Source organism: Gekko japonicus, unplaced genomic scaffold (assembly GCF_001447785.1).
Source record: "Gekko japonicus isolate JY-2015 unplaced genomic scaffold, Gekko_japonicus_V1.1 scaffold150, whole genome shotgun sequence".
NCBI classification, from domain to species: Eukaryota; Metazoa; Chordata; class Lepidosauria; order Squamata; family Gekkonidae; genus Gekko; species Gekko japonicus.
The window spans coordinates 169,074-195,997 of NW_015160839.1; the positions used below are offsets into that span (position 1 = coordinate 169,074).

General features: G+C 46.0%; 1 protein-coding gene across 1 annotated transcript in view; it reads right to left on the reverse strand.

Moving 5' to 3' along the window:
* Positions 1-26,924, reverse strand: part of GNB5 (guanine nucleotide binding protein (G protein), beta 5) — a 50,191-nt gene that overhangs the window by 16,312 nt on the left and 6,955 nt on the right. Inside the window, exons 3-6 of the mRNA XM_015418660.1 lie at positions 19,834-19,970; positions 9,850-9,891; positions 9,165-9,241; positions 6,459-6,591 (exon numbers count right to left, since the gene is read on the reverse strand). Of these exons, the coding sequence (XP_015274146.1) occupies positions 6,459-6,591; positions 9,165-9,241; positions 9,850-9,891; positions 19,834-19,970 (389 nt within the window). The remainder of the gene's footprint in view (positions 1-6,458; positions 6,592-9,164; positions 9,242-9,849; positions 9,892-19,833; positions 19,971-26,924) is intronic.

Here is a 26,924-nt window from a genome sequence, read left to right on the forward strand (position 1 = left end):
TGGATCACTAATTGCCCCCTTGTGGCTGCATTTTAAACAGTTTTGCCAGCGAAAGAATATGCGTCATTTCTTGGCTGTCAGAATGGCTCAGAAAACCAACTGCCCCGAACATCAGGATGATGTGGGGCTTAAATGAAAAGCCAGGGGGTAGCATCACTCTTCCCCCACCCTGCTCATGCAGTCAGTGTACTGGACACATTTAAAAAGCAGTCACGTCGCGGACAAACAAGACCAGTTAAAATGGGAGACGTAGAAAAGGCGGTTTTGTCCGATTGGTTTCGCACGGAAGAAATGCCAAGTCTAGCGAGTCACTGGCCCGGCAAGCAAAGTCAAAGGAGGCAATCCTGAGCATGCCTACTCAGAGGTAAGTCCCATTTTATTCAATGAGACTTCCCTCCAGGGAAATGTTCTTAAGATTGCAGCCATGTCTCACTGTAGTGTCCTCAAACTCTCCTCGGAAGCGGCATCAGTGCATCTGACGCCCAAAATAAGCCACAAGCACGCATGGCCTCATCATGAATCTCAAAAATAAAAGTTCAGATTTGGATAATATTATACAAAAGTGGAACACATGTGCAGACTTCCTGTGCTCCCCTCCATCCTCTTCTCACCCCCCGAAAGATCATACTTGGGGTTGCGGGACCCCCTTCAGGGGACAGCCACATGTGTCATGAAACCTTCCCCTTCTTAATTGTCTGTTAGCATAGCTCCCCTGAGAGAAGAGACAGAAGGAGCCGTTTCACCGCCTTCCCTCTTCTTGTTGTATCCCCCGACTCATGTGGCTATCCTTCTGTGATGGTGCTGCAACCCCAGGATTTCTCTTTCGGATGGTCAGGAGGTGATGTTGAAGAATCTGTGCTCCATGCACAGGTGCTAGGATACCAGCCAAAGCTTCAACCAGAGGAAGTGTGTATGCTGGGAGGGGAAGGGTCAGTGGTAACCACTGTATCTCAGTGGTAGAACATCTGCTTGGCATGCAGAAGGTCCCAAGTTCAATCCCTGGCATCTCCAGTTAAAAGAATCAGGTTGTAGGTGATGTGAAATATCTTGATCTGGCTCAATGGCAGAGCATCTGCTTGGCACGCAGAAGGTCCCAGGTTCAATCCCCGGCATCTTCAGTTAAACGCAACAGGCAGGAGGTGATGTAAAAAGACAAGAGGTCTCAGAGCCACTGCCAGTTTGACTAGACAAGACTGACCTTGGTGGACCAATGGTCAAATTCAGAATATGATAGCCTTGTATGTTCATGTGCCTAGCTGCCTCAAGACCAATGTAGGGCCCTACCCTGAATTCCAGATTTTTTGTTTAATTTAGAGTAAGCTGCTAAGGACACGTGCAGGAAAAAAAGGAAGGGCTGTGGCAGAGCATCTGCTTGACATGCAGAAGGTCCCTGGTTCAATCCTGGAATCTCTGGTTACAAAGAACCAGACAGGAGGTGATGTGAAAGACCTGCTTGAGACCCTGGGGAGCCACTGCCAGTCTGTGTAGACAATACTGACCTTAATGAACCCAGGGTCTGATTAAGAACATAAACATAAGAACATAAGAGATGCCAATGTTGGATCAGGCCAAAGGCCCATCCAGTCCAACACTCTGTGTCACACAGTGGCCAGAAATACCAGTGGCATCAGGAGGTCCACCAGTGGGGCCAGGACATTAGAAGCCCTCCCACTGTTGACCCCTCCCCCCAAGCACCAAGAAGACAGAGCATCACTTGCCCCAAAGCCCCTATCTATACCTTGTGGCTAACAGCCACTGATGGACCTCTGCTCCATATGCTTATCTAATTCCCTTTTGAAGCCGTCCATGCTTGTAGCCGCCACCACTTCCTGTGGCAGTGAATTCAGTATAAGTGATTCAGTTTAAGGCCGTTTCATGTGTGTATCCACTTGCTATGTGTGTATCCACTTGCTATCCACTGTCCAGTTTTTCAGGCAATGAATACTTGGTGCTTATTGTTAAACGTATTTAAATGGTTAAATATATTTAAACATAGCGGAATGTCTTTTTTTGCTGGGTTCTCCAATCATTTGTGTCTTTCCCCAAGGGTTCAATACTACCACAAACTTTCACACGGGTATAAGCAGGATTCTCTTTCTACATATTCCTTGCATTCAGGCACCCTGTCTGCTGAAACACTGCCAGATTCTTCCCTTTTTAGACCACAATTTAGTTCACTCAAGTGCTGCAGGTAGATCTCTGACTCCCGTTTCCATAGCAATAGACGTGAATCATCATCTCAGGTTTATTACTGGAAACCACAAAATGGGAAACAACGGATTACGTGGAGCTTCTCAGGTCCCGAAATAGAATCATCCACAGCTGGCGTTCTTTTAGGAGGAACTTAAATATCCAGTGAAGTGATAGACACAAAACTTGTTCTCAGTTTTCCTACAACCCCCCCCTAAAAATATTTCCAAATTTACGCATAACAGTTTTGTTATGCAAAAAATTCCACAATTAGATACAGATTTTTGTTATAAAAAGGAGCAAAATGCATGAAATTGCTGCCTTTTTTTGTGAACAGGATGCTGGCAAGCTGAGAACTGGAGCTCAGTTTGCACCTCTGCCAATGTTTAGTCACGCATGGCCTGGTACAGTCACTTATATTCTCCCCCCATTGGACAGCAACATTGTTTAGGATTATTCTGATTTCACTGCAAGCTGTAAGATGATAAGGACAAAGGACAATGGCCACTATGTGCCTAACTAAATGGAGAGTGATTAAAATGTGGGATTCACTGCCATAGGATATAGTGGTGGCCACAGGAATAAACAGCTTCAAAAGGGGATTAGACAGATTCATGGAGGATGTGTCTTATCAGTGGCTACTACCCATTGTGACTAAAGGAAACCTCCACATTCAGAAGTATTCAACCTCTGAATCCCAGTGCCAGGAGGGAACATCAGGGGAAGGCCTTGGCCTCTATGCCCTGTTCTTGGCCCTCCAGAGGAACCGGTTGGCCACTGTGTGAGACAGGATGCTGGACTAGATGGACCCTCACTGGTCTGATCCAGCAGGGCTCTTCTGATGTTCTTATGACCATTGAGAAGAGGGAGTTCAGGGTAAACAGGATAAACAGTAAACAAGAAAAACAATGGATTGTTTCAACAGTGGAATAGTGGAAATGAAAAACAGAATGACTGCAGTTCAACCTCTGTAGGGGTTGCAGAATCATTGATCTTAAACACAGAAGTCTGCATGTATGTTTGTGTATACCCCCTGACATTCCTTCAAGCTGCTCAGGGCCCTTCCCCATTTCATCCTGACAACTCTGCCAGGTCAGTGAGGCTGACAGCGTGCGACTGGCCCAAGTAGGTTGTCCAGCAAACATCTATGGCCAGTTAGAGATCTGGACAAGATTTCGCATCTGACATTCTAACCACTATACCACACTGGAACGGAAACAAATTCCTAATGGTGTGTTAAAAAAAGAGAGAGAGAGAGACAAAAGCTAGTCTAAGGCTGCAATTACATGTGCCTTTAGATCCGACACAGGTGCGAATGCCTGGCGGATCTAAAGGGAGCAATCAGACAGCAACTTCTGGGAAGCGTCCCGTGCTGCTTTGCCACAGAAGCAGAGTTAAAAGACACCAGGGAAAGTCTGGTAGTGAACGGGTTCCGACAGGCCACAGACAGACTTTTCCGTCTGATTGCTCAAGCACACTCTCAAGCTGTCGAGATGGTCTGATCCGGACATGGCCCCCAGGACATCTTGTTGAGGCGTAACAGGCCGTGGCTGGATGGTTATGACACAGCCGACTAAATTTAAATCCATCCAAGACGGAGGTCCTGTACCTGAGCCGCGGGAGATTGGGCCAGGGGATCAGGCTCCCAACCTTGATGGGGCTCCATTGGTGCCTACGTCAAGTGTGAAGTGTCTGGGGGTGTTCCTGGATGCAACCCTTTCCATGGAGGCCCAGGTCACCGCCACTGCCAGGCCTGCCTTTTTCTATCTGAGGCAGGTCAGACTGAGGTGACGAGAGAGGAGGTCCTAAAACTGATAGACAACTTAAAAACTGATAAATCCGAGAGTTCTGAAAGAACTCAATTGTGAACTTCTGGATCTCCTGACAAAAATATGTAATCTCTCCTTAAAATCAGCCTCTATTCCTGAGGACTGGAAGGTAGCTAATGTCACTCCCATCTTTAAAAAGGGTTCCAGAGGAGATCCGGGAAATTACAGGCCAGTCAGTCTGACGTCGATACCGGGTAAATTGGTGGAAACCATTATTAAGGAAAGAATTAGTAGGCACATAGATGAACAAAACCTATTGAGGCAGACTCAACATGGGTTCTGTAAGGGAAGATCTTGTCTCACTAACCTATTAGTGTTCTTTGAGGGGGTGAACAAACATGTGGACAAGGGGGATCCAATAGATATTATTTACCTTGACTTCCAGAAAGCTTTTGATAAAGTTCCTCATCAAAGGCTCATAAGTAAGCTCAAAAATCATGGGATAAAAGGACAAGTCCTTTTATGGATCAAAAACTGGCTAATTAATAGAAAACAGAGAGTGAGTATAAATGGGCAGTTCTCCCAGTGGAGGGGGGTAAGCAGTGGGGTACCACAGGGATCAGTACTTGGTCCACTGCTTTTTAACTTGTTCATTAATGATTTGGAGTTGGGAGTAAGCAGTGAAGTGGCTAAATTTGCGGATGATACAAAGTTGTTCAGGGTGGTGAAAACCAGTGAGGATTGTGAGGCACTCCAAAGGGATCTGTCAAAGATGGGCAAGTGGGCGTCAACATGGCAAATGGGGTTCAATGTGGCCAAGTGCAAGGTGATGCACATTGGAGCCAAAAATCCTAAATATAAATACACATTGATGGGGTCTGAACTGGCAGAGACTGAGCAAGAGAGAGATCTTGGAGTTGTAGTGGATAACTCACTGAAAATGTCGAGACAGTGTGTGACTGCAATAAAGAAGGCCAATGCTATGCTGGGGATTATTAGGAAGGGTATCAACTCGAATGATAAAAGGTTTGGAACACTTTCCCTATGAGGAAAGGTTAAAGCGCTTAGGGCTCTTTAGCTTGGAGAAACGACGACTGAGGGGTGACATGATTGAGGTTTATAAGATTATGCATGGGATAGAGCAGGTAGAGAAAGAGGTACTTTTCTCCCTTTCTCACAATACAAGAATTCATGGGCACTCCATGAAATTGCTGAGCGGTCGGGTTAGAATGGAGAAAAGGAAGTACTTCTTCACCCAAAGAGTGATTAACACATGGAATTCACTGCCACAGGAAGTGGTGGCGGCTACAAGCATAGACGGCTTCAAAAGGGAATTAGATAAGCATATGGAGCAGAGGTCCATCAGTGGCTATTAGCCACAAGTATAGATAGGGGCTCTGGGGCAAGTGATGCTCTGTCTTCTTGGTGCTTGGGGGGGGGGTCAACAGTCCTGGCCCCACTGGTGGACTGGCACTGGTATTTCTGGCCACTGTGTGATACAGAGTGTTGGACTGGATGGGCCTTTGGCCTGATCCAACATTGACATCTCTAATGTTCTTATGTAGACAGCCCCGTACCTTGCTCCCCGAGACTTAGCTACAGTGACCCATGCAATGGTCACTTCCAGATTGGATTATTGTAACTCTCTCTACGTGGGGCTGCCCTTGACTCTGCTCCGGAAGTTGCAGCTAGTGCAGAATGCGGCAGCGAGGGTGTTGACGGCGACACCTCAGGCTGAGGTCTTCCATGTTAGCTACCGCTGGTCCTCTCAACTGGAGATGCAGGGGACTGAACCTGGGACCCTCTGCATGCCAAGAAGATGCTCTACCACTGAGCCACAGTCCTTCCCCTCTCAATGTACACCCTTCCTCTGGCTGGCTGGGGTACTGGCTTGTATCCTAGCACCTGTGCATGGATTGAACCTGGGACCTTCCACATGACAAGCAGAAGCCTCTACCACTGAGCCATGACCCCAATAACCAGGGATGCTGTGGCACTGAGCAATGCAGAAGATCCCTGGACTCAACCCCTGTCCACTCCAGGTGAAAGTTCTCAAATAGCAAGTGCTGAGAAAGTCCTTTTTGTTCAAAACCTGGAATGACCACTGTTAGTGCTGGGGAATTTCTTCTGGCCTCCCCTCCTGGCCTTCCAGCTCTAGGGCTGGGGGTCAATATAAATTAACACAGGGAGTCTTTGTACTCTAGACTTCCCCTTGCACTCTAGACTATACAGTCCACTTCTTCCCCTATGCTGGTCATTCCAAACACAGCTGAGAACACACACACGAACACATGCATGAAGCTGCCTTATACTGAATCAGACCATCGGTCCATCAACTACTCAACTGGCAGTGGCTCTCCAGCTGAGGTCTTTCAGATGACCCGGTCCTTTTAACAGGAGATGCTGGGGATTGAATCTGGGACCTTTCTGCATGCCAAGCAGAGGCTCTTCCACTGAGCCACAGAAGGCAGCTTCATAGAACTCATGGGAAATACTTGCCTGCATGTCCGAGTTTGTGAAGCTGCAAGCCGACAGGTAGTTTGTGTGCATGGCGACTGACTTCTTCTTTGCGGCCATGTTCTCGTTTTTTTCAAACGTCAGCGGATAGACAGAACACTTATTGTCCAGCCCACTAGAGTTAAAAAACAGTCAGGGGGGGGGGAAAGAGGACTGAAGCATGAGCTGCACTGCATGGTGGTCAACTTCAAAACCCACCATTTCGCCTTTATAAAATTTTGTGTAGGGACAGGGGAGGCAGGACCGGGGGAGAGGGACTTCAATCAGAGTTTTTTCCCAAGATTCCTGTATGATGGAACTCCTTTCTCAGGAAATTCCATCATGTCTATAGCATCAAGATCTTTAGGATGTCAATGAATTATCTGATTTGGGTGGGCAGCTGTGTTTGTCCGAAGCAGCAGAACAAAATTCGTGTCCAGCGGAACCTTTGCGAGGGTGAGCAGCAAATTAGCATACAACATAATGGAAATCATTAACAGGTGTTTAACAGTCTGTTCCTGAAGTTCTTTTGCAATAAAACAGCTACTCTGAGGTCACCCACTGAATGTCCTGGAAGGCTGAAGAGTTCTCCTACAGGTTTCTCACCCTCTACCTCTATGTATGGACTGGCAACTTCCATTTCAATGTATCTGAAGAAGTGTGCATGCACACAAAAGCTTATACCGTGAATAAAACTTTGTTGGTCTTAAAGGACTCGAATTTTGTTCCGATAGCTTATCTGGTCTGCCCAGACCTGACCTTGCTTGTTTGTCTTTCTAAATGCTACTGTTGAACTCCGGCTGTTTTTGTAATTCCTAAACTGGATTATTTTAAGAGCAAGTGTCCAGGAACACCTTAAAGACTAACAAAATTTCATGAGTCACCACTCACTTCTTCAGACAAAGACTGTAGTGGATCGATCACAAGAACTTGAAAGCGGTACAATCCGAGTTCTTGTGATCGATCCTTGGGAGTCCCCGGATGCATCCCGAACACCCTCCTTAGATTAGAAACTGGGATGATCTCCTTGGAGACCCGTATGTGGCTCTTCGTAGCCGCATACATTCAACTTGTCTTCAGTTCAGTGAGCCTAGCTCCCTGATCCTTGATGATAGCCACTGGTCAGCCTGGCAAAGAGCAATAGAGGGGAAACTCTAGGAGATTAGCCTTTCCCCCCAAGTCTTATTGGGCCTTGAGCAAAAGAAACAGCTAAACAGCGTCTCTGGGTTCAAGTTCTACAATCGGACAGAGCACAGAAACATCCGATTATTCTCCAATATACTAAATGCTTTTGACCAGCAGATTATCTCAGATCCCTCACTATCTCCAAATACTGGAGAATCTTTACCCTTCCATGCTTTAATGTTCTACCCTCCTGGAAGGCAGATTACCATCACATCCCACTCTCTCAACGGCTCTGCCCAGGCCATGCAGGGAAAGTAGAGTCTATCGAACACGTTCTGCTACACTGTCCATTTTACAACAATATCCGATCTCAATATATAGCTCCAGTTCTGTCAACTTTAACAGGAAGATCTGGACAACTACATGTCTCCCTCCTTCTTGCAGACTTTCCCCAAGAGACAACTAATAAAGTTGTGAAATTTTGCTTTCAGGTGTGTGGGATAAGCAAACGCCTGACTGAAGCCGAGAAATAGCCTCGCAGTTGGAGGAAAGTACCTCTTTCCCACTCCACAATTTGTGCTCAATGTTAAGTCCCCATTGCACTGCATGTGGCCCTTTCTTTTTTATCCCTTTATTGTATTTCTATTTATTATTATTATTATTATTATTATTATTATTATTATTATTGCTGATTCTTCAGAGCTAATTTTGTATCGAAATAAACAATTGACTCACGAATGTTCCTACCCTGCCACAATTTTTTTCAGTCTTTTAAATTGCTCCTGGATTCTTGCTCTTTTCTACTGCTACAGACTAACAAGGCTACCCATCTTGATCTATCTCCATGGAAGGCATCCTATTTAGCCGTACAGAATGGAAATCCATCAACCTTGTGAAGAAACTTGCACAGGTACAAATAGACAACATCTCTCTCACCAAATGCAGAAACTTAACATTATACCAAAGGGATTGAGAACAAATAAATCCACTACAATCCCTATCTGAAGCAGTGACTCATGAAAGCGCCTACCCTGCCACAAATTTTGTTAGTCTTTAAGGTGCCCCTGGACTCTTGCTCTTTTCTACTGCTACAGACAGACTAACAAGGCTACCCATCTTGGATTCTTTTTAATGATGTTTCATGAATTTTTTAAAAAATTACTAGCCCAGTGTGTTTTTTGTAAGCTGCTTGAAGGTCCTATTTGGCAGGGAAGCAGCCTCTAAACCTGTATATAAGATAAAGGTAAAGGCAAAGGTTTCCCTTGCTCGAAAGCCAGTCAAATCTGACTCTAGGGTTGTGGTGCTCATCTCTGTTTCCAAGCCGAAGGGCCAGCGCTGTCCGAAGACGTTTCCGTGGTCATGTGGCCGGCATGACTAAACGCCAAGGCGCACAGAACGCTGTTACCTTCCCACCGAAGTGGTACCTATTTATCTACTTGCAATTTCTTGCTTTCTAATTGCTAGGTTGGCAGGAGTATATAAGATACACAAGTACAAATTAAAATCACTTTGTGGAGCTATGGTTACTGCCCCTGTCATAATGGTCATGAAGGTCCTCTTCTTAATTCAGAGGCTTTCGCTTACCCGCAAGCGATGGCACATCCCGACGGGGCGTAGGCACAGGCCATTACCCAGGTACAAGGCATCGTCACGGCGTGTTCCTGAAAGACAAGATATTCCTTGCATCTTACTTGCTGATTTTCAGTCCACGCTGTACTACTAAATGGTACTACAGTACTGCATCCTATTGTAAGGAGTGAGGTATGTGTGGTTTTGTTATATAAAGAGGAAGAGACAGAGAAAATTTCTGGCTGAAGAGTGGGATTACAGTGGCCAACCTCCAGGTGGGGCCTGGAGATCTCGCAGAATTACAACCTATCTCCAGATGACAGAAATCATTTCCCCTGGAGAAAATGCCGGTTTAGAGTGTGGATACTATGGCAATATACCCTGTCGAGGTCCCTTTCCTCCTCAAACTCCACCATCTCCAGGCTCCACCCCCAAAATCTCCAGGTATTTCCCAATCCAGAGTTGGGAACCCAAGGACTAGGGAGCCTAGAGTTCTCCCGGAATTACAACTGGTCTCCAGACTACACAGATCAGCTTCCCTGGAGGAAATGGCAGCTTTGGAGGGTGGACTCTTATGGTATCTCATCCCGGCTGGACTCTCTCCCCAGGTTCTGCCCCTAAATCTTCAGGAATTTCCCAACTTGGAGTTGGCAACATTATACGGAATACAAAATCCGTAGCAGCAGAAGACACTGCTCACCTTATTGGTAGTGAAGGCATCCCAAACAATCACTTTACCATCCTGTAACAGACAAGCAGAAACAGTGAATTTCTGAAACACAGTAGACAATTTATGGAACGCAGAGAGACAAAATACCTGTGTCACAATAGGTGATTTTAACTACCCATACACTGACTGCATCAATATGTGTTAAAGTCAGGAGAAATAGATTGGGTTTCTCGATACTCTCAGTGACTATGCCATGGAGCAGATGGTCACAGAACCTACCGGGGGGAGGCGAACCTGGACTTGGTCCTATGTAATGCTCAAGACCTGGTGAGAGATGTAAACATGATAGCACCAACTGGATTGGGAACAGTGACCATAATGCTATTAAGTTTAGCATTTATGTAAACAGGGAGTTGCCCCAAAAGACCAACACAACCACATTTAACTTTTGAAGGAGTAACTTCTCTCAAATGAGAGGGTTTGTGAAGAAGAAACTAAAAGGAAAGGTAAGGAGGGTCAAAACCCTTTGGGAAGCTCAGAGACTATTTAAAACTGCAATACTGGAAGCTCAGATACAATGTATACTGTAGGTTAGGAAAAGTACAAATAGGTATTAAAAAAGGCCTGCATGGTTAATGAACAAAGTAATGGAAGCAGTAAAAGGTAAGAAAGATTCCTTAAAGTGATGGAAGGCTAGTCTGAGTGAGGTAAATGAAAGCGAGCACAGGCTTTGGCAAATAAAATGCAACTTGGTGATCAGACAGGCAAAAAGGGACTATGAGGAGCATATTACAAAAAACATAAAGACCAATAATAAGAATTTCTCCAAATACATTAAAAGCAGAAAACCAGCCAGGGATGCAGTGAAGCCCTTAGATGACCAAGGGGTGAAAGGATTACTAAAGGATGATAAGGAAATGGCAGAGAAGATGAATGCGATTTTTGCTCGGTCTTCACTGTGGGAGATGGGAGGTGCTTGCCCACTACAGAACCATGGATTTCAGGAGGGGTGTCGAAAAACCTGAGCTGGATTGAGGTGATGAGAGAGGAGGGCCTATGACTGATGGACAAATTAAAAACTAACAAAGTGCCAGGCCCAGATGGCATACATCCAAGAGTTCTGAAATAACTCTAATATGAACTCGTGGATCTCCTGACAAAAGTATGCAACCAATCACTAAAATCTGCCTCCATTCCCAAAGATGCGAAGATAGCTAAAGTAACCACTATCTTTAGAAAATATCCCAGAAGAGATTCAGGAAATTATAGACCGGTCAACCTAATGTTGATACCAGGTAAGTTGGTGGTAGTTATTAAAGATAGAATGAGTAGGCACATTGATGAACAAAAGCTTATTGAGGAAGAACCAGCATGGATTCTGTAAGGGAAGATCTTGTCTCACTAACCTTTTAGAGTTCTCCGAGGGGGTGAACAAACATGTGGACAAGGGTGACCCAGTAGATGTTGTTTACGTAGACCTCCAGAAAGCTTTTGATAAAGATCCTCATCAAAGATTCCTACGTAAACTCAACAGTCATAGGATAAGAGGACAAGTCCTCTTGTGGATTAAAAACTGGTTAATTAACAGGAGACGGAGAGTGAGTATAAATGGGCAGTTTTCACAGTGAAAGGTGGTAAGCAGTGGGATGTCGCAGGGCTCGGTAGAAATCCGGTGCTTTTTAACTTGTTCATTAATGGAGCTGGGAGTAAGCAGTGAAGTGGCTAAGTTTGCAGATGACACTAAGTTGTTCAGGGCGCTGAGAACCAGGGAGGACTGTGAGATGCTCCAGAGGGATCTGTCGAGGCTGGGTGTGGGGGCGCCAATGTTGCAATTGAGGTTCAACGTGGTCAAGTGCAAAGTAAGACACATTGGAGCCAAAAATCCTGTCTGTAAATCGATGTGGTCCAAACTGGCAATAACTGACCAGGAGCGAAATCTTGGAGTCATGGTAGATAACTAACTGAAGATGACAGCTCACTGTGCGACTGCAATAAAAAAGGCAAATGCTATGCTGGGGATTATTAGAAAGGGGATTGAAAACAAATCAGCCAGTATCATAATGCTCCTGTATAAATCTATGGTGCAGCTTCATTTGGAATAGTGTGTACAGTTCTGGTCACTGTACCTCAAAAAAAAAAATTATAGCATTGGGAAAGGTGGAGAAAAGGGCAATTAAAATGATTGAAGGATAGAGAATACCTTCTCTATGAAGAAACGTTAAAAGAGTTTAGGGGGTGACATGGCAGAGATTTACAAAATTATGCATGGGATAGAGGTAGAGACAGAAGTACTTTTCTCTCACACACACATTACAAGAACTCACGGGCACTCAATGAAATCAATGAGCACTAGGCTTAGAAGTGATAAAAGGAAGTACTTCTTCACTCAAAGAGTAATTAGTACAAGTACTTCTTCACCCAATGAGTAATTAATACATGGAATTCACTGCCACAGGAAGTGGTGGCGGCTACAAGCACAGACAGCTTCAAGAGAGGACTGGAGAAACATATGGAGCACAGGTTCATTAATAGCTATTAGCCACAAGGTATAGATGGAAAGGAGCTGCGGTGGCTCAAGTGGTTAAGACGCTGAACTGCAGGCTGTGGAAGGTCAGTGGTTCAGCAACCCAGGTGCCGCATGATGGAGTGAGCTCCCGTCTCTAGTTCCAGCTCCTGCCAACCTAGCAGTTTGAAAGCAAGAAACTGCAAGTAGGTAAATAGGTACCACTTCGGTGGGAAGGTAACAGCGTTCTGTGCGCCTTGGTGTTTACTCATGCCGGCCACATGACCACGGAAACGTCTTCGGACAGCGCTGGCTCTTCGGCTTTGAAACGGAGATGAGCACCGCAACCCTAGAGTCGGATTCGACTGGCTTTCGAGCAAGGGAACCTTTACCTTTAATAGATGGAACATTATGTCTCGGGCAGTGATGCTCTGTATTCTTGGTGTTGGCGGGGCAACAGTGGGAGGGCTTGTTGAGTTCTGGCCCTGCTGGTGGACCTCCTGATAGCACCTGGGTTTGGGCCACTGTGTGACACAGAGTGTTGGACTGGATGGGCCACTGAACTGATCCAACATTAGCTTCTCTTATATTCTTAATCTTTTAGAGCACGCTGAAGCCAGTTCATTCTGCTTGTGTTTCATTTCCCATCATGACCCTGGCTTTAACGGAAAGGAATATGAAGGAATGACACTACTTAGTTAGGCTAGGGACACTATATTATTTTCAATCTCTGACCCTGTCAAAGGCCAAACAAAGCCTCTGTGAAACTAGTCCCTTGCTAGGCCTTGCCACTGGAGTTAGACTAGGAATAGGTTTGGCCTGGAAATCCTTCCAAGACAGTTTGAGAGAATGCAGATACTGGGTCTCCCACCAATTCCTCCAATGTAGGGTGGCCATTCCCCTGATGCAGGCAGGGGTTTACCCGCTTTCAGGGTCCCCAATCCAGCCAGCGGGGGGGAATCCCGCCCCCAACTACCCCGTCCATGCCAACATGACTGGCGCAACGACGTCACTCAGAAGTTACATCATGTCACAGAGCACGTTGCGAGGGTGACACTCTATCGTTTGAGAAAAATCTGTATAAATCGATGGTGCAACCTCATTTGGAGAACTGTGTACAGTTCTGTTCACCACACCTCAAAAAGGATATTATAGCATTGGAAAAAGTGCAGAAAAGGGCAACATGAATGATAAAAGGGTTGGAACACTTTCCCTATGAAGAGAGGTTAAGACGCTTGGGGCATGATTGAGGTTTATAAGATTATGCATGGGATAGAGCAGGTTGAGAAAGAAGTACTTTTCTCCCTTTATCACAATACAAGAACTCGTGAGCACTCAATGAAATTGCTGAGCGGTCGGGTTAGAACAGATAAAAGGAAGTACTTCTTCAGCCAAAGAGTGATTAACACATGGAATTCACTGCCACAGGAGGTGGTGGCAGCTACAAGCATGGACAGCTTCAAGAGGGAATTAGATAAACATATGGAGCAGAGGTCTATCAGTGCTATTAGCCACAAGGTATAGATAGAATATCTCAGTCTGGGGCAAGTGCTTGGGGGGGCAACAGTGGGAGGGCGTCTAGTGTCCTGGCTCCACTGCTGGACCTCCTTGGTATTTTTGGCCACTGTGTGACACAGAGTGTTGGACTGGATGGGCCATTGGCCTGATCCAACACTGGCTTCTCTTATGTTCTTATGGTGACCATAGAGTTTTTCATCAAATGCTAGAGCGTCCCCTATGCAATGTGCCCTGCGTGATGATGTCACTTCCTGGTGATGTCACTGTGGTGTCACCTGGAGACAAAAACTCCTGGGGACAAAGAGGGATTCCCCTGCCGGCAGCCAGGTAAGACCTGGCAACTGTACTCCAATGGCCCCTTTGCCCATCACTTGCTTAAGCCAGCTGTGGGTTTACTACCGAGCCAAAACTAGGGAACATCTTTCATGAAAAAAATTGTCTCCGAAAAAACTTTCGATCTCTTCATGAAGTGATTTTATTTCCCAGGGGGTGTTTGAACAGGGGAGAAGCCATCGTTATGAGCTGGCTTTCTGACATCATCAAGGAGCTAAATCCAATTGGCTGCAAGGCATCATGACATCGCCACATTCACAGTGCAATTCCCAAGTTGCTTGGATCATAGTATCAAGATCAAGAAGAGGCCATTTTTTTAAAATGGCACTGGAACAGTAGTCAAGAAGCGCTGTGGAGGAGGAGTGGCTGCAACCAACTTCCGGTAGCAGCCAGTACTCAGACCTCTTTGCCTGCCTGCTCTAATTTGGATATTTTTACCCTCCTCAAAGCAAATAAACACACTCTGAACAATGGCACCGAAAGGAAGCAAGAAGGGAAAACAGAAATAAGAAAGTGGAACGCTGGGAAAAGGTGAATTAACGACTGAAGATAGCCCACTTACTGCAAACCTCCTGACGCAGGCACTAATTAAACAATGCCAAGAACTGAGAAAAGATATCACAGAAATGCTAAAACCAGCATTTCAACGCATGGAGGAGCTGGAAGACCTCCAAAAGCAGACTAATCAAAAAGCTGAAAGGGCTCTCCAGAAAGTTCTGGAGCTTGAAAGGCAATTACCTGTGAGAACTTTAGACACTGGGGCTAGGGAGCGCATCTTGTCTCTGGATCATCGCAGTCGTGAGCTTTCTTTGAAGTTCAGGGGGTTCAAAGCAAATGCTGAAGCTGGAACAGAGCTAATTGTATTTATGGCAAATTGGCTGGCGGGTACTTTAGGGTTGGGAACTGGTGTCTCGCCACTGCTACAGAGAGCTTATCCTGTTGGGAAGGCATGCGAGGAATCTCCCTCCTCACTATATGCCAGAGATATATTAGTAGAATTTAAAGACTTTCGAACCCGACAGAAAATCCTCTCAGAACCAGGGCAAGGAGCGGCCTTGACTTTCAAGACATGGATTCAAGTGTTTCCAGATCTCCCTCCTGAGCTCTTAAGGATAAGAAGAGATCTTAAGAGCACCACAACTAAACTGCGGGATTTAGGAATCAAGTACAGATGGCTCCGTACGGGCAAGTTATGTGTTCAACAGGGTTCAATCTATTATTTTGCTCATGACTCTGTCTGAGGTGAAATAATGTTGGCTGCTTTAAATCTTTCCCCTTCTGACTCCCAAGACAACAGAGCTGGCCAGAGGAAAGGGTGGACACCGGAGACGGGACCCCGACCCGCAGACCGCCTGGAGGAAGAATGCCGGGAGCTGGAGAACAACAGCCCTGTCACCTGGATGCCGGTAGGCAGCCCCACCCCTGTATAATATGTGGCCTTAGTTAGGAAAATGGATTGATACTATCTGTAAACCGCTCAGAGACCCTTCGGGGTCAGAGCGGTAAATAAATCGAATATAATAAATAAATAAATAAGACCAACTGTTATTATATTGTTAATTATTATAATGAGCTAAGATTGTTTGAAAACTTTATAAATATTATTTAGTAATAAATTTGGGGGAAGAAAGGAGAGGGAAGATGAAGAAGAAGATATGAAGATAAAGCATGCATGTGAAGTTTTGTTTTTCATACTATTAACTGAGTTTGGCGGTGTAGTACAATTATAAAACCCTTTCTTCAATAAAATTGCTTTAAAACCTTTTTTAAAAAAAAGAAGCAGCGCTGTGAACGGGGGTTAAAAACAAAAATCAGGGAAGGTTCGGGGAAACACACTGAAGCCACCCCCACCCACCCTCAAGTTTTCCTTTTGCACCAAAAACACTGCAGATGTTTGACTCATCCTGCATAGGGTTCCAGCCTCTTTTCCGGTATTACTCATGGGTCTTTTATAGCAGCCTGCAATGCAAACATTAAACAGGACTGGAGCTAAAGTGATGGTAAACAAACTTTACCTGCTTAATTTCTGCATGGTATGCGTCTGTTAAGACCACAAGATCAGAGCAAACAAACAAACAATAAAAACTAAATAAGGCATCCCCAAACAGCTGGCATTCCTAGAGATGTAAAACTGATGGCTTGCTACAGACAAGTGGGGAGAAATGGGAATAGCAGGGAAACAGGACAGGAGACCACTAATTCAAAACTTTTAAAGCTACAGGCAGAATTGCTGGGTTCCAATCTGGCAAACCCTAACTAGAAAGTCAACTGGGGGAAACGGATCCACGCAACTATATCACAACAGAGCAGAGCTGCTGGCTGAGGAGTGCTAGCTGTCTAGTTTACGCACAACAGAGTTTACATGGGGCCCCCAGCAGTGTTCCCTCTAAGCTGAGTTAATGTGAGCTAGCTCACAGTTTAGCCTCTGGCTCACACATTTTTGTCTTAGCTCAGGAAGGATGGCTCCGGAGCAGTGCTCCCTCTAAGCTGAGTTAGTGTGAGCTGGCTCACAGTTTTTTAGCCTCCGGCTCTCATGTTTTTGTGTTAGCTCAGGAAGGATGGCTCCAGAGCAAACTAATTTATGCAGCAGTCAAACTGCTTGCTCACAACATTAATGCCAGCAGCTTACAAAGTAGAATTTTTGCTCACAACACTCCACAGCTTAGAGGAAGTGTTGGTCCCCGGTCTTACAGATAGATACAAGTCCAGTAGCATCTTAGAGACTAACCAAAGTTTCAGAGTATAAGCTTTCAAGAGTCAATGCTCCCTTTGTCAGATACGAGTAGAAATGTGTCTTACAGTCTTATACAGGGGCTCTGCTAGGTGTGCAGAGGATTTAGGTAGGTACAATTGGGTTCGTGTTTGCTTCACTGTAACACAATCCTTACACTTCAAAGCTCCTGGTGGACAACTTCTGCGTGTCACCTGCTGCTGAGTCAACACATCTTGTGAATATTCACCCAGTTTCCTGATACCAACCATGCAAGACCCTCCCATGGGGGATGGTTAATGTGGTTCACAGCTTAGTTTGACAGTACTGCAAAACACTAAGATTTGTTAACATCTTTCTTCTTCCAATCACAGGGCAGCATTATAAGCAACGTTTAACGTAAGCCGTGCTCTTCCTGTCCCCTTCCCCATAACATGTAGGCACATGTGCAGTAGAACATGCACACACACTCAAAGCTATAGCTGTGTCATTCTGTTGGCTCTTGGCACGTTTCCCTGATGGGGAGAGAAGTAGGACTTCCTTCTCTCCAGGCTCTGCCTGGAGGTTGGCAACCCCAGAATTGGGTGCGCGGGGGGCGCCAGAAGGTAGCCCCGCCTAGGGTGCAAAAAACCTCAGGCCGGCCCTGCCTCCCATGGGGGATGATTAATGTGGTTCACAGCTTAGTTTGACAGTACTGCAAAACATTAAGATTTGTTAACATCTTTCTTCTTCCAATCACAGGGCAGCATTATAAGCAACGTTTAACGTAAGCCGTGCTCTTCCTGTCCCCTTCCCCATAACATGTAGGCACATGTGCAGTAGAACATGCACACACACTCAAAGCTATAGCTGTGTCATTCTGTTGGCTCTTGGCACGTTTCCCTGATCCTGATCCACACCATTACCTGACACTGGCAATTATGGGGAAAGCACAATAAGCTTACACGGTTAAGTATGTTTAAACATTACAAGGAGTAGGGGGGGAGAACCTGACGCAGGGCTGCCATTTTCAGCAGCAGTCCTGTGTTGAGTCAAGTTCTGCCCTGATCGTCCTGTTCCATCTATTGAAATTGAAAGGATTCAGCACTGCATGAGGGTAACACCGCCATTCCCAAATAAACACAGAAGATGCATTTATTATCTGGTCCTGAATATGTTTAGTCAGAAGCAAGTTTCCTCTAGTTCAGTGGGATTTATATTTTCCTTAGAATTGCGTCTCTAGTTTCAAACAACCTTGTCACACTGTGGCATACCACAGTAGTTAGCGAACTCAAACAGATGGGAAAATTAGAGATCCAGGAAATATTCTCTACAAAAGGTACACCCGATACATAACTGGATTATAGCTCTTCCTTCAGAGTCACGGCTTCTAAATTAAGCAACCATCTCGCAAAACCTTTTATGCCAGCAGAGATATTCTTGCTGAACAATACACCTCAGCATAAGGGCAAACCCTCCAAACAACTACTGCTGAGTAAACACCATCAAATGGCTTCTCTCTGTACCTGGGAAGAGCTGACGATTCTTCTTTTATCTTTGCACCAATCCATGCAGAGGACTTTATTGCCGTGGCCTTTCAGCGTTCTCCGAGTCTTCATCACAAACTGTCCCAGCGCCTCCACACGCTCCGCCACCTGATGAACTGTAAGGAATTTGTCAGAGAGAGTCACCAAGAGAGGGTGCAGAGGGCGCCGTTTTTGCAGATATGCGCAAGACTGGATGTGTGACTTCCATAACAAAGAATATTATTACAGGCTGCAAGTGGGAGATCTGTCTTGTGTTTTTTAATTCCCTAGTGCAATGTCTTCTCCCACCCACTCTCCACAATCCCATTATAACAAACTGGACTGCTCAGTGAACACAAGGAGGTGGGTGACAAGACCGGGACGGGGGTGGGGGAAATGGATAGGAGAAGTTATGGCTGCCTTGCTTCCCACTGTGACAGGGAATTATACTAGACGACTTCTCTTTGATAATGGCCCTTCACTAGCACGGCTTGTCCTTCCTGACAATGCTCCTGACCCTTTGAACAGTAATTGCACGGATGAAAAATCTCCAGTGCTGTATTTCTATGCTGGGAAAAGTACTACATGCAAAATGTCTGTCTGCAGGGACCCACAAAAACAAGGTGGGGAAAAGAGACAGCAAGTATATTCACAGGTGATGGTACCTGCAGTAGAGCAGGTAAGGAAAGGTACCAGTAGACAAAATGCTGGGAATCTTATGCCGTTCAGTGTCTATAAATAACACTCATAGGGCGGGGGAGAGGATTGGATCAGGGCTATTTTTCCTACAGTAATTGCACTGCCCAGTAGATATTTGCCCAAATAGGTGAAACGTAAGTGTACACAAGTTTCCTCACCTCTTGCTAAATTTACATCTTGCCTGAAGTGACACAACATCACAGTACTTGGTAGGGTTACCAGTTCTGGGCTGGGAAACTCCAGATTTGGGTGCGGAGGGCAGTGTTTTGGGGAGCAAAAGAAACATAGCAGGGCTGTGACACCACAGAGTCTACCCTCTGAAACTGCAATTTTCTCTAAGGGATCTAACCCGTGGAGTCTGGAGATGAGTTGTGATTCTGGGAGAGGTCCTGAATATGTTTAGTCAGAAGCAAGCTTCCTCTAGTTCAGTGGGATTTATATTTTTCTTAGGATTGCGTCTCTAGTTTCAAACAACCTTGCCACACTGTGGCATACCACAGTAGTTAGCAAACTGAAACAGATGGGAAAATTAGAGATCCAGGAAATATTCTCTACAAAAGCTACACCGATACATAACTGGATTATAGCTCTTCCTTCAGAGTCACGGCTTCTAAATTAAGCAACCATCTCGCAAAACCTTTTATGCCAGCAGAGATATTCTTGCTGAACAATACACCTCAGCATAAGGGCAAACCCTCCAAACAACTACTGCTGAGTAAACACCATCAAATGGCTTCTCTCTGTACCTGGGAAGAGCTGACGATTCTTCTTTTATCTTTGCACCAATCCATGCAGAGGACTTTATTGCCATGGCCTTTCAGCGTTCTCCGAGTCTTCATCACAAACTGTCCCAGCGCCTCCACACGCTCCGCCACCTGATGAACTGTAAGGAATTTGTCAGAGAGAGTCACCAAGAGAGGGTGCAGAGGGCGCCGTTTTTGCAGATATGCGCAAGACTGGATGTGTGACTTCCATAACAAAGATTATTATTACAGGCTGCAAGTGGGAGATCTGTCTTGTGTTTTTTAATTCCCTAGTGCAATGTCTTCTCCCACCCACTCTCCACAATCCCATTATAACAAACTGGACTGCTCAGTGAACACAAGGAGGTGGGTGACAAGACCGGGACGGGGGTGGGGGAAATGGACAGGAGAAGTTATGGCTGCCTTGCTTCCCACTGTGACAGGGAATTATACTAGACGACTTCTCTTTGATAATGGCCCTTCACTAGCAGGGCTTGTCCTTCCTGACGATGCTCCTGACCCTTTGAACAGTAATTGCACGGATGAAAAATCTCCAGTGCTGTATTTCTATGCTGGGAAAAGCACTACATGCAAAATGCCTGTCTGCAGGGACCCACAAAAACAAGGTGGGGAAAAGAGACAGCAAGTATATTCACAGGTGATGGTACCTGCAGTAGAGCAGGTAAGGAAAGGTACCAGTAGACAAAATGCTGGGAATCTTATGCCTTTCAGTGTCTATAAATGACGCTCATGGGGCGGGGGAGAGGATTGGATCAGGGCTATTTTTCCTACAGTAATTGCACTGCCCAGTAGATATTTGCCCAAATAGGTGAAACGTAAGTGTACACAAGTTTCCTCACCTCTTGCTAAATTTACATCTTGCCTGAAGTGACACAACATCACAGTACTTGGTAGGGTTACCAGTTCTGGGCTGGGAAACTCCAGATTTGGGTGCGGAGGGCAGTGTTTTGGGGAGCAAAAGAAACATAGCAGGGCTGTGACACCACAGAGTCTACCCTCTGAAACTGCAATTTTCTCTAAGGGATCTAACCCGTGGAGTCTGGAGATGAGTTGTGATTCTGGGAGAATTCCAGCCCCCACCTGGAGGTTGGCAACCCTAGTACTTGGCCACGGGTCAGATTTATTTAAATTTATTTATTTAAGACGTTTATTTGTGCCTTTCTACCTTACCTTACAGGTGGCTTATGAGGTAAATAACAATAAAATACCTAAAATATATATGTACCACAGATCACTATGAGGGAGTGGTACCTCCTCCCGGGCATATCTGCCACTGCTTAAATCCTCCAGAGAATCATGTTTGTGGCCAGGGGTCATTTCGTAGAAAAAGAGGTGCAGGAGCTCATTGGCATAACTCGTTAGCATAACTTATTTGCATATGCCACACCCCCTGACATCACCGGAAGTGTGTCAGAAGGCAACACCCACCACTCAGGCTCCACTGGACTGTTTTGGATTGCTAGCTATTGGGGGGGGATGATGTGCAGATCTGTCCTCGCAGAGGAGGGAGAGCTTGTACCTGAATAAAACTTGGTCTTAAAGGTGCCACTGGACTGTTTTGAGCCAGGGGGCCGGGGAGGGGGGTCTCTGCAGCTTATCTGGCTGCTTCTTGTTCTGACTGAGGGCTGCTGGGAGCAGGAGGTGGGGCTTGTTGCATGTGCCCACCCCCTGGGCTCTTTACTGCCGGAGCTCCGCTCCTGTGCGCTCCTGCAGGAAATGACCCCTGTTTGTGGCTACACAAACATGGGGAAAAGGTTGTTACAAACTGAGGCATATATGTTATGTAGGGAGCTAGGAGCCATTTGGATGCCTGGCCTTCAAAATGTATCGCATTTTTCTCCTGCCTTTCCTCCAAAGAGTTCAGGGCATCATACGTGGCTCCATTTTCCTCTCGCACAACAACCCCGTGAGGCAGCTGAGGCTGAGAAGGAATGGCTGGCCCAACGTTTGTGGCTCGTGAAGATATGAACCTGAGTCTCGGAGTCCGCCAGCCTGACAAACAGTGCCAAACTGTGGACTCCCTCTCAGGACTGCTCCCTCGAGGCAAAGAGCAGGAGAACAATTCTCTCTCTGCCTCTATTTATGCGGAGCAAGAAAAAAATTACCTCAAGAAGCACTTTTAAACTAAGGTTGCCAGGGATGGGGTATAGGGTTGCCAGATCCTGTTTGGGAAACTGTTTGGGGATGGAGCCTGGGGAGGGCAGGGACCTCACTGGGGTACAGTGCCACGGAGTCTACCCTCCAAAGCAGCCATTTTCTCCCAGGGAAATGATCTTTGTAATATGGAGATGAGTTGTAATTCCAGGGGATACGCAGGTCCCACCTGGAGGCTGGCACCCCTATTTTAAACACACTGTTTTTTTTACAACTGATGGCCCACCGCAATCCAGGGTCAGCTCTACAATGAGATGAGGTGAGGCAGTGACCTCAGGTGGTGGATTCAGGGGTGAGGGCAGCAACCTTCATACCTCTGGCCACCCGCCCCTCACCCCTCACCATGGCCTGACCTCACCAATTCCTACCCAGGACTGGGGCCACTTCCTTCATCCCTCCCCCAAGTATCTTTAAATATAACGCCACAAGAATTTACACGTGGCTAGTAAATGGTGGCTCAAGTGGTTAAGACGCTGAACTGCAAGCTGTGGAAGGTCAGTAGTTCAGCAGTTCGAGACCCCAGTGCCGCATGATGGAGTGAGCTCCCATCTCTAGTTCCAGCTCCTGCCAACCTAGCAGCTCGAAAGCAAGACATTGCAAGTAGATAAATAGGGACCACTTCGGTGGGAAGGTAACAGCGTTCTGTGCGCCTTGGTGTTTAGTCATGCCGGCCACATGACCACGGAAACGTCTTCGGACAGCGCTGGCTCTTCGGCTTTGAAGCGGAGATGAGCACCGCAACCCTAGAGTCGGAGTCGACTGGCTTTCGAGCAAGGGAACCTTTAGCTTTACCTTTTTTAGTAAATTCTCTGGGGAATGAGGAGGGAGTGTTGGCTGCTGAAGGAAGACACAGCAAGGATGAGAGACAGTCAGCGGGACGGCTGTGACGGACCTCAGGCAGCACTCTTTTTTGAGCTGTGACTACCTACATGTGGTGCTGGGGGTGAGATCACAGAGATCCCCAGAGGTGTCATGTAACTGCAAAAAGTAGATGCAGTTATGATGGCCGCTGAGGCAAATAGAAAGAGAGATGTTAAGAACCCTGGAAATGGTCCCCTCTCCAGGTTGCTTTATGTCCTGAGAGGAAAACAAAAGACAAACATAATGCAGAGCTGTATTTTCTCCCTCTCTCAGGGCTTAAAACAACCAAGGAGAAGATATTTCCTGTCAGGGAAAAGGCACAGAGGAAGAGTTAAGCTTCCTTTCCTCAGGGTGTGGATCTAGATCACATTTCCCCCTACAGCAGCTTTCTGTAGCTAAATTCGGGTTGAGTTGGGGGGGGATTAGTCATTTTGACCACTTCTGATGACCTCGTGGCATGCCATGAACTGAGGAGAACATACAACTGACATGTGACTGTGAAGGTGTTCACAGGTTGAATGAATTCAGTGATCCCCACCAGTGTTCCCTCTAAGCTGTGTTAGTGCACTAGCTCAGTTTTTTAGCCTCCAGTTCACAGGTTTTTACCTTAACTCAGGAAGGGAGGGCTCCAGAGCAAACTAATTTATGCAGGAGCCAAACTGCTTGCTCAGAACTTTAATGCCAATAGCTCATAAACACTGTTTCCTCTAAGCTGAGTTAGTGTGAGCTAGCTCACAGTTTTTTAGCTTCCGGCTCACACATTTTTGTCTTAGCTCAGGAAGGAGGGCTCCAGAGCAAACTAATTTATGCAGTAGCCAAATCGCTCACTCACAACTTTAATGCCAGGAGCTCACAAAGTAGAATTTTTGCTCACAAGACCCCACAGCTTAGAGGGAACATTGCAGTAGAATTTTGGCTCACAAGACACCACAGCTTACAGGCAGCATTGGTCCCCATTCCTTGCCCTGTGAACCCCCTCTTGTTGGAAATGACCTTACTTACTTGGAGACTTGATTACAAATCCCTCGTTAATACTCATTTATTTGCTTCAAGCCTTCACGTATGCCCCACCTTTCTCGCCAATGGGAACCCAGAGCGGCTCACATTGTTCTCCTCTCCTCCAGTTTACCTTCACAACAATCCTGTGAAGTAGGTTTAGGCTGAGAGTATGTGACTGATTGCATATGTAGCTTGGCTCTTCCTCACAAATCCAGCCGAAAGCTGGCTTCTGAATCTCGCTAGGAATCCCTTTCCCTCCTCCAAAACCTCTTCTCTCCCTCCGGATGAAACTTGAAAAGGTACCCCCTCATTGTACACAAGTGGTACTCCTTAAAATTCAAGCGTCAGTCTGTTTCTCAGCATTCATCGTTGAAACCTCTGCTCTTGTTTCGGTGGCTACGAAAGGGGCTGGGGTGCCAGTTGGTCAGGCAACAACTTATCACTAAGCAGATGGTTCATTTAGCTGCGGGTCCAGCAGACTATTTCTGCCTCTGTGAGTCTCACATCGATTTATAAGGTTAACCTCTCAATCACCATCTTTTTCTTTGTTTAAAGGAAAGCACTTGCTTGCAACTCACTGATGCAGCTGAGAAGATCGTCCCACTTTGAGGGAGCAACCTCACACAGAAAAGTTAAAAACAAAACAAAAAACACTACGGGTCAGAGGAGATAAAATACCAAGAGAATCACGATCAGATCTTTCCCCTGTTTTTAAGAAGCACATTAAAGGTGCATGGGGGTACTGATTTGCTGCGCTGGGTCCATGCGGAAAGGGGGTTCAATTCCTTCCCTTCATCTATTGAAACTGCATCTACCCCGCTGCATTTTTGGGCATTTTGAAAGAAGGAAAAATATGGGCAAATGATAAAGCATTATGTACACAGGTTGGTTCTGGGGTCCCCAATCTGTGTCCAATTTGGATCAGGTACCATCGAGGGCATTGTTTAGGCCATAGTTCTTGGTTTGAGGAAAGGATGTTACAACAGAGAGAAGCAGTGTAGTGCAGTGATTATACTGGGAGGAACCCCAGGTCTGTGACTGCAGAGGGGATCTGGGTTCAAAATCTTGCTCAGCAAGTCAAATTGATCAACCAGGAGAGAGGGCGAGATAAAAATGTGATAGAAAAGCATTCATTACTTTCATCCACTGGGGATCTGTTTCAATTGTGTGACAAAAGGAAAGCATCCGTAAGAAGTAGTATGCCTTTCAAGTCACTTTAGGCTTAGGCTGTATACAGAGACGCATCTCCTGTCCTGAGTGGCAAGCCCCCTCTAGATCTACAATCATAGTTTTTAGACAGACAGATTTCCAAAGTGAGAACAGTCAGATCTTCTTGGTCCCAGGAGAAGCGGGCCAGGTAGAGAACTGATGACCAGATAGCGTCCTAACCAGGGTTCCCTCTAAGCTGTGTGAGCTTGCTCAGTTTTTTAACCTCTCACTCACACATTTTTGTCTTAGCTCTGGAAGGATGGCTCCAGAGCAAACTAACTGATGCAGTAGCCAAATCGCTCGCTCACAACTTTAATGCCAGTAGCTCACAAAGTAGAATTTTTGCTCACAAGACTCCACAGCTTAGAGGGAGCATTGGTCCTAACATAAGAATGTAAGATGCAGTAGCCAAATCGCTCGCTCACAACTTTAATGCCAGTAGCTCACAAAGTAGAATTTTTGCTCACAAGACTCCACAGCTTAGAGGGAGCATTGGTCCTAACAGAAGAATATAAGAAAAGGCCTGCTGGATCAGACCAGTGGTCCATCTAGTACAGCATCCTGTTTCACACAGTGGCTGACCAGCTGTCCTGGAGTGTCAAACAAAGAGGCTAAGGCCTTCCCCTGATGTTGCCATCCAGCCCTGGCATTCAGCAGTCTGCTGCCTCTGACCACAGAGGTTCTCTTTAGTCACCCTGGCTAGAAGCCATTGATGGACTTCTTCATGAATCTCTAATCCCCTTTTAAAGGCATCTGTGCTAGTGGCCACCACTATGTCTACTGGCAAAGAATTCCTCAGTTTAATCATTTGTTAAGTAGAGAAGTCAATTTATGTTTGGCCATCTTGAAACTATTGGCCATCACTGGACGCCCGAGTTCCGGTGTTTTGGGAGAAGGAGAAAAAGTTCTCTCTATCAACTTTTTTACGCCCCGTGCACAATTTTATAAACTGCTATCATGCCCTTCACTGTTAGGTGCTTTCAAACCATGCCCTGGCGGACTAGTCGCGGGCAACCTGAATTTCCAGTAGAGATAAAAACACATTATTGGCAATCATTCTGTACTGACGTAGCACAGAGCCACTCTGTCCCTTGGCATCTTTATTGCGGAAACTGTATATGCTTTGCTCTTGAAGTCAGATTGGAAGGCCAGATCCGTTTTAGACTGACCCAGACAAGGAGGACTGTGGTGATATAGTTCCCCCGTGGGACCTAGGCCTATTCTGCATCCAGCATTCTCTCCATCGTTTTACCAAACCCACACTGGAACAGGAAAAGATGCAGCTCAAAACCACATTCAAATACCCCGTGCCAACGCCGTACTGACTGCAAAGTCACCCCTGAACAGCCATAAATCTGTGCAGACAGTACCATAAAACCAAGAGATCAGTGAAACTGGCATGCAATGTAGAGTGGAATTTCTGTTCCAATGTGGGTTTGGTAAAACAGTGGAGCGAATGCTAGATGCAGAATGGGCCTTAGTGTACCAGGGTGCTCCCCCTTTTCCTCTCCTCACTGTACCTGGCGGTGGTTGCAAAACAGGGAAAGGGGTCATCACAATCCACAAAATGATAATAATTGAATTAATTAAATAATTAAAAATAAAAAAAATCTCAGGAACCCCTGCGACTCTCCAGCTCATTTGCCGGGAGTCTTCCCGCCCACGCGCACTCGAAGTTCATTTGCTTAGCTAATTGCCTTGCCCAGCTATATGTATTGGGATGTTCCCGCCTTCTAGTGATTCCTAACAATTTCTGTCAGGTTCCACAGCAAGTAACTCTTCACACACGTTTCCTAAGAAGCGTTATGCTTTCTTAGTGTACAAGACTGGTACCATGTCCATAGGATTAT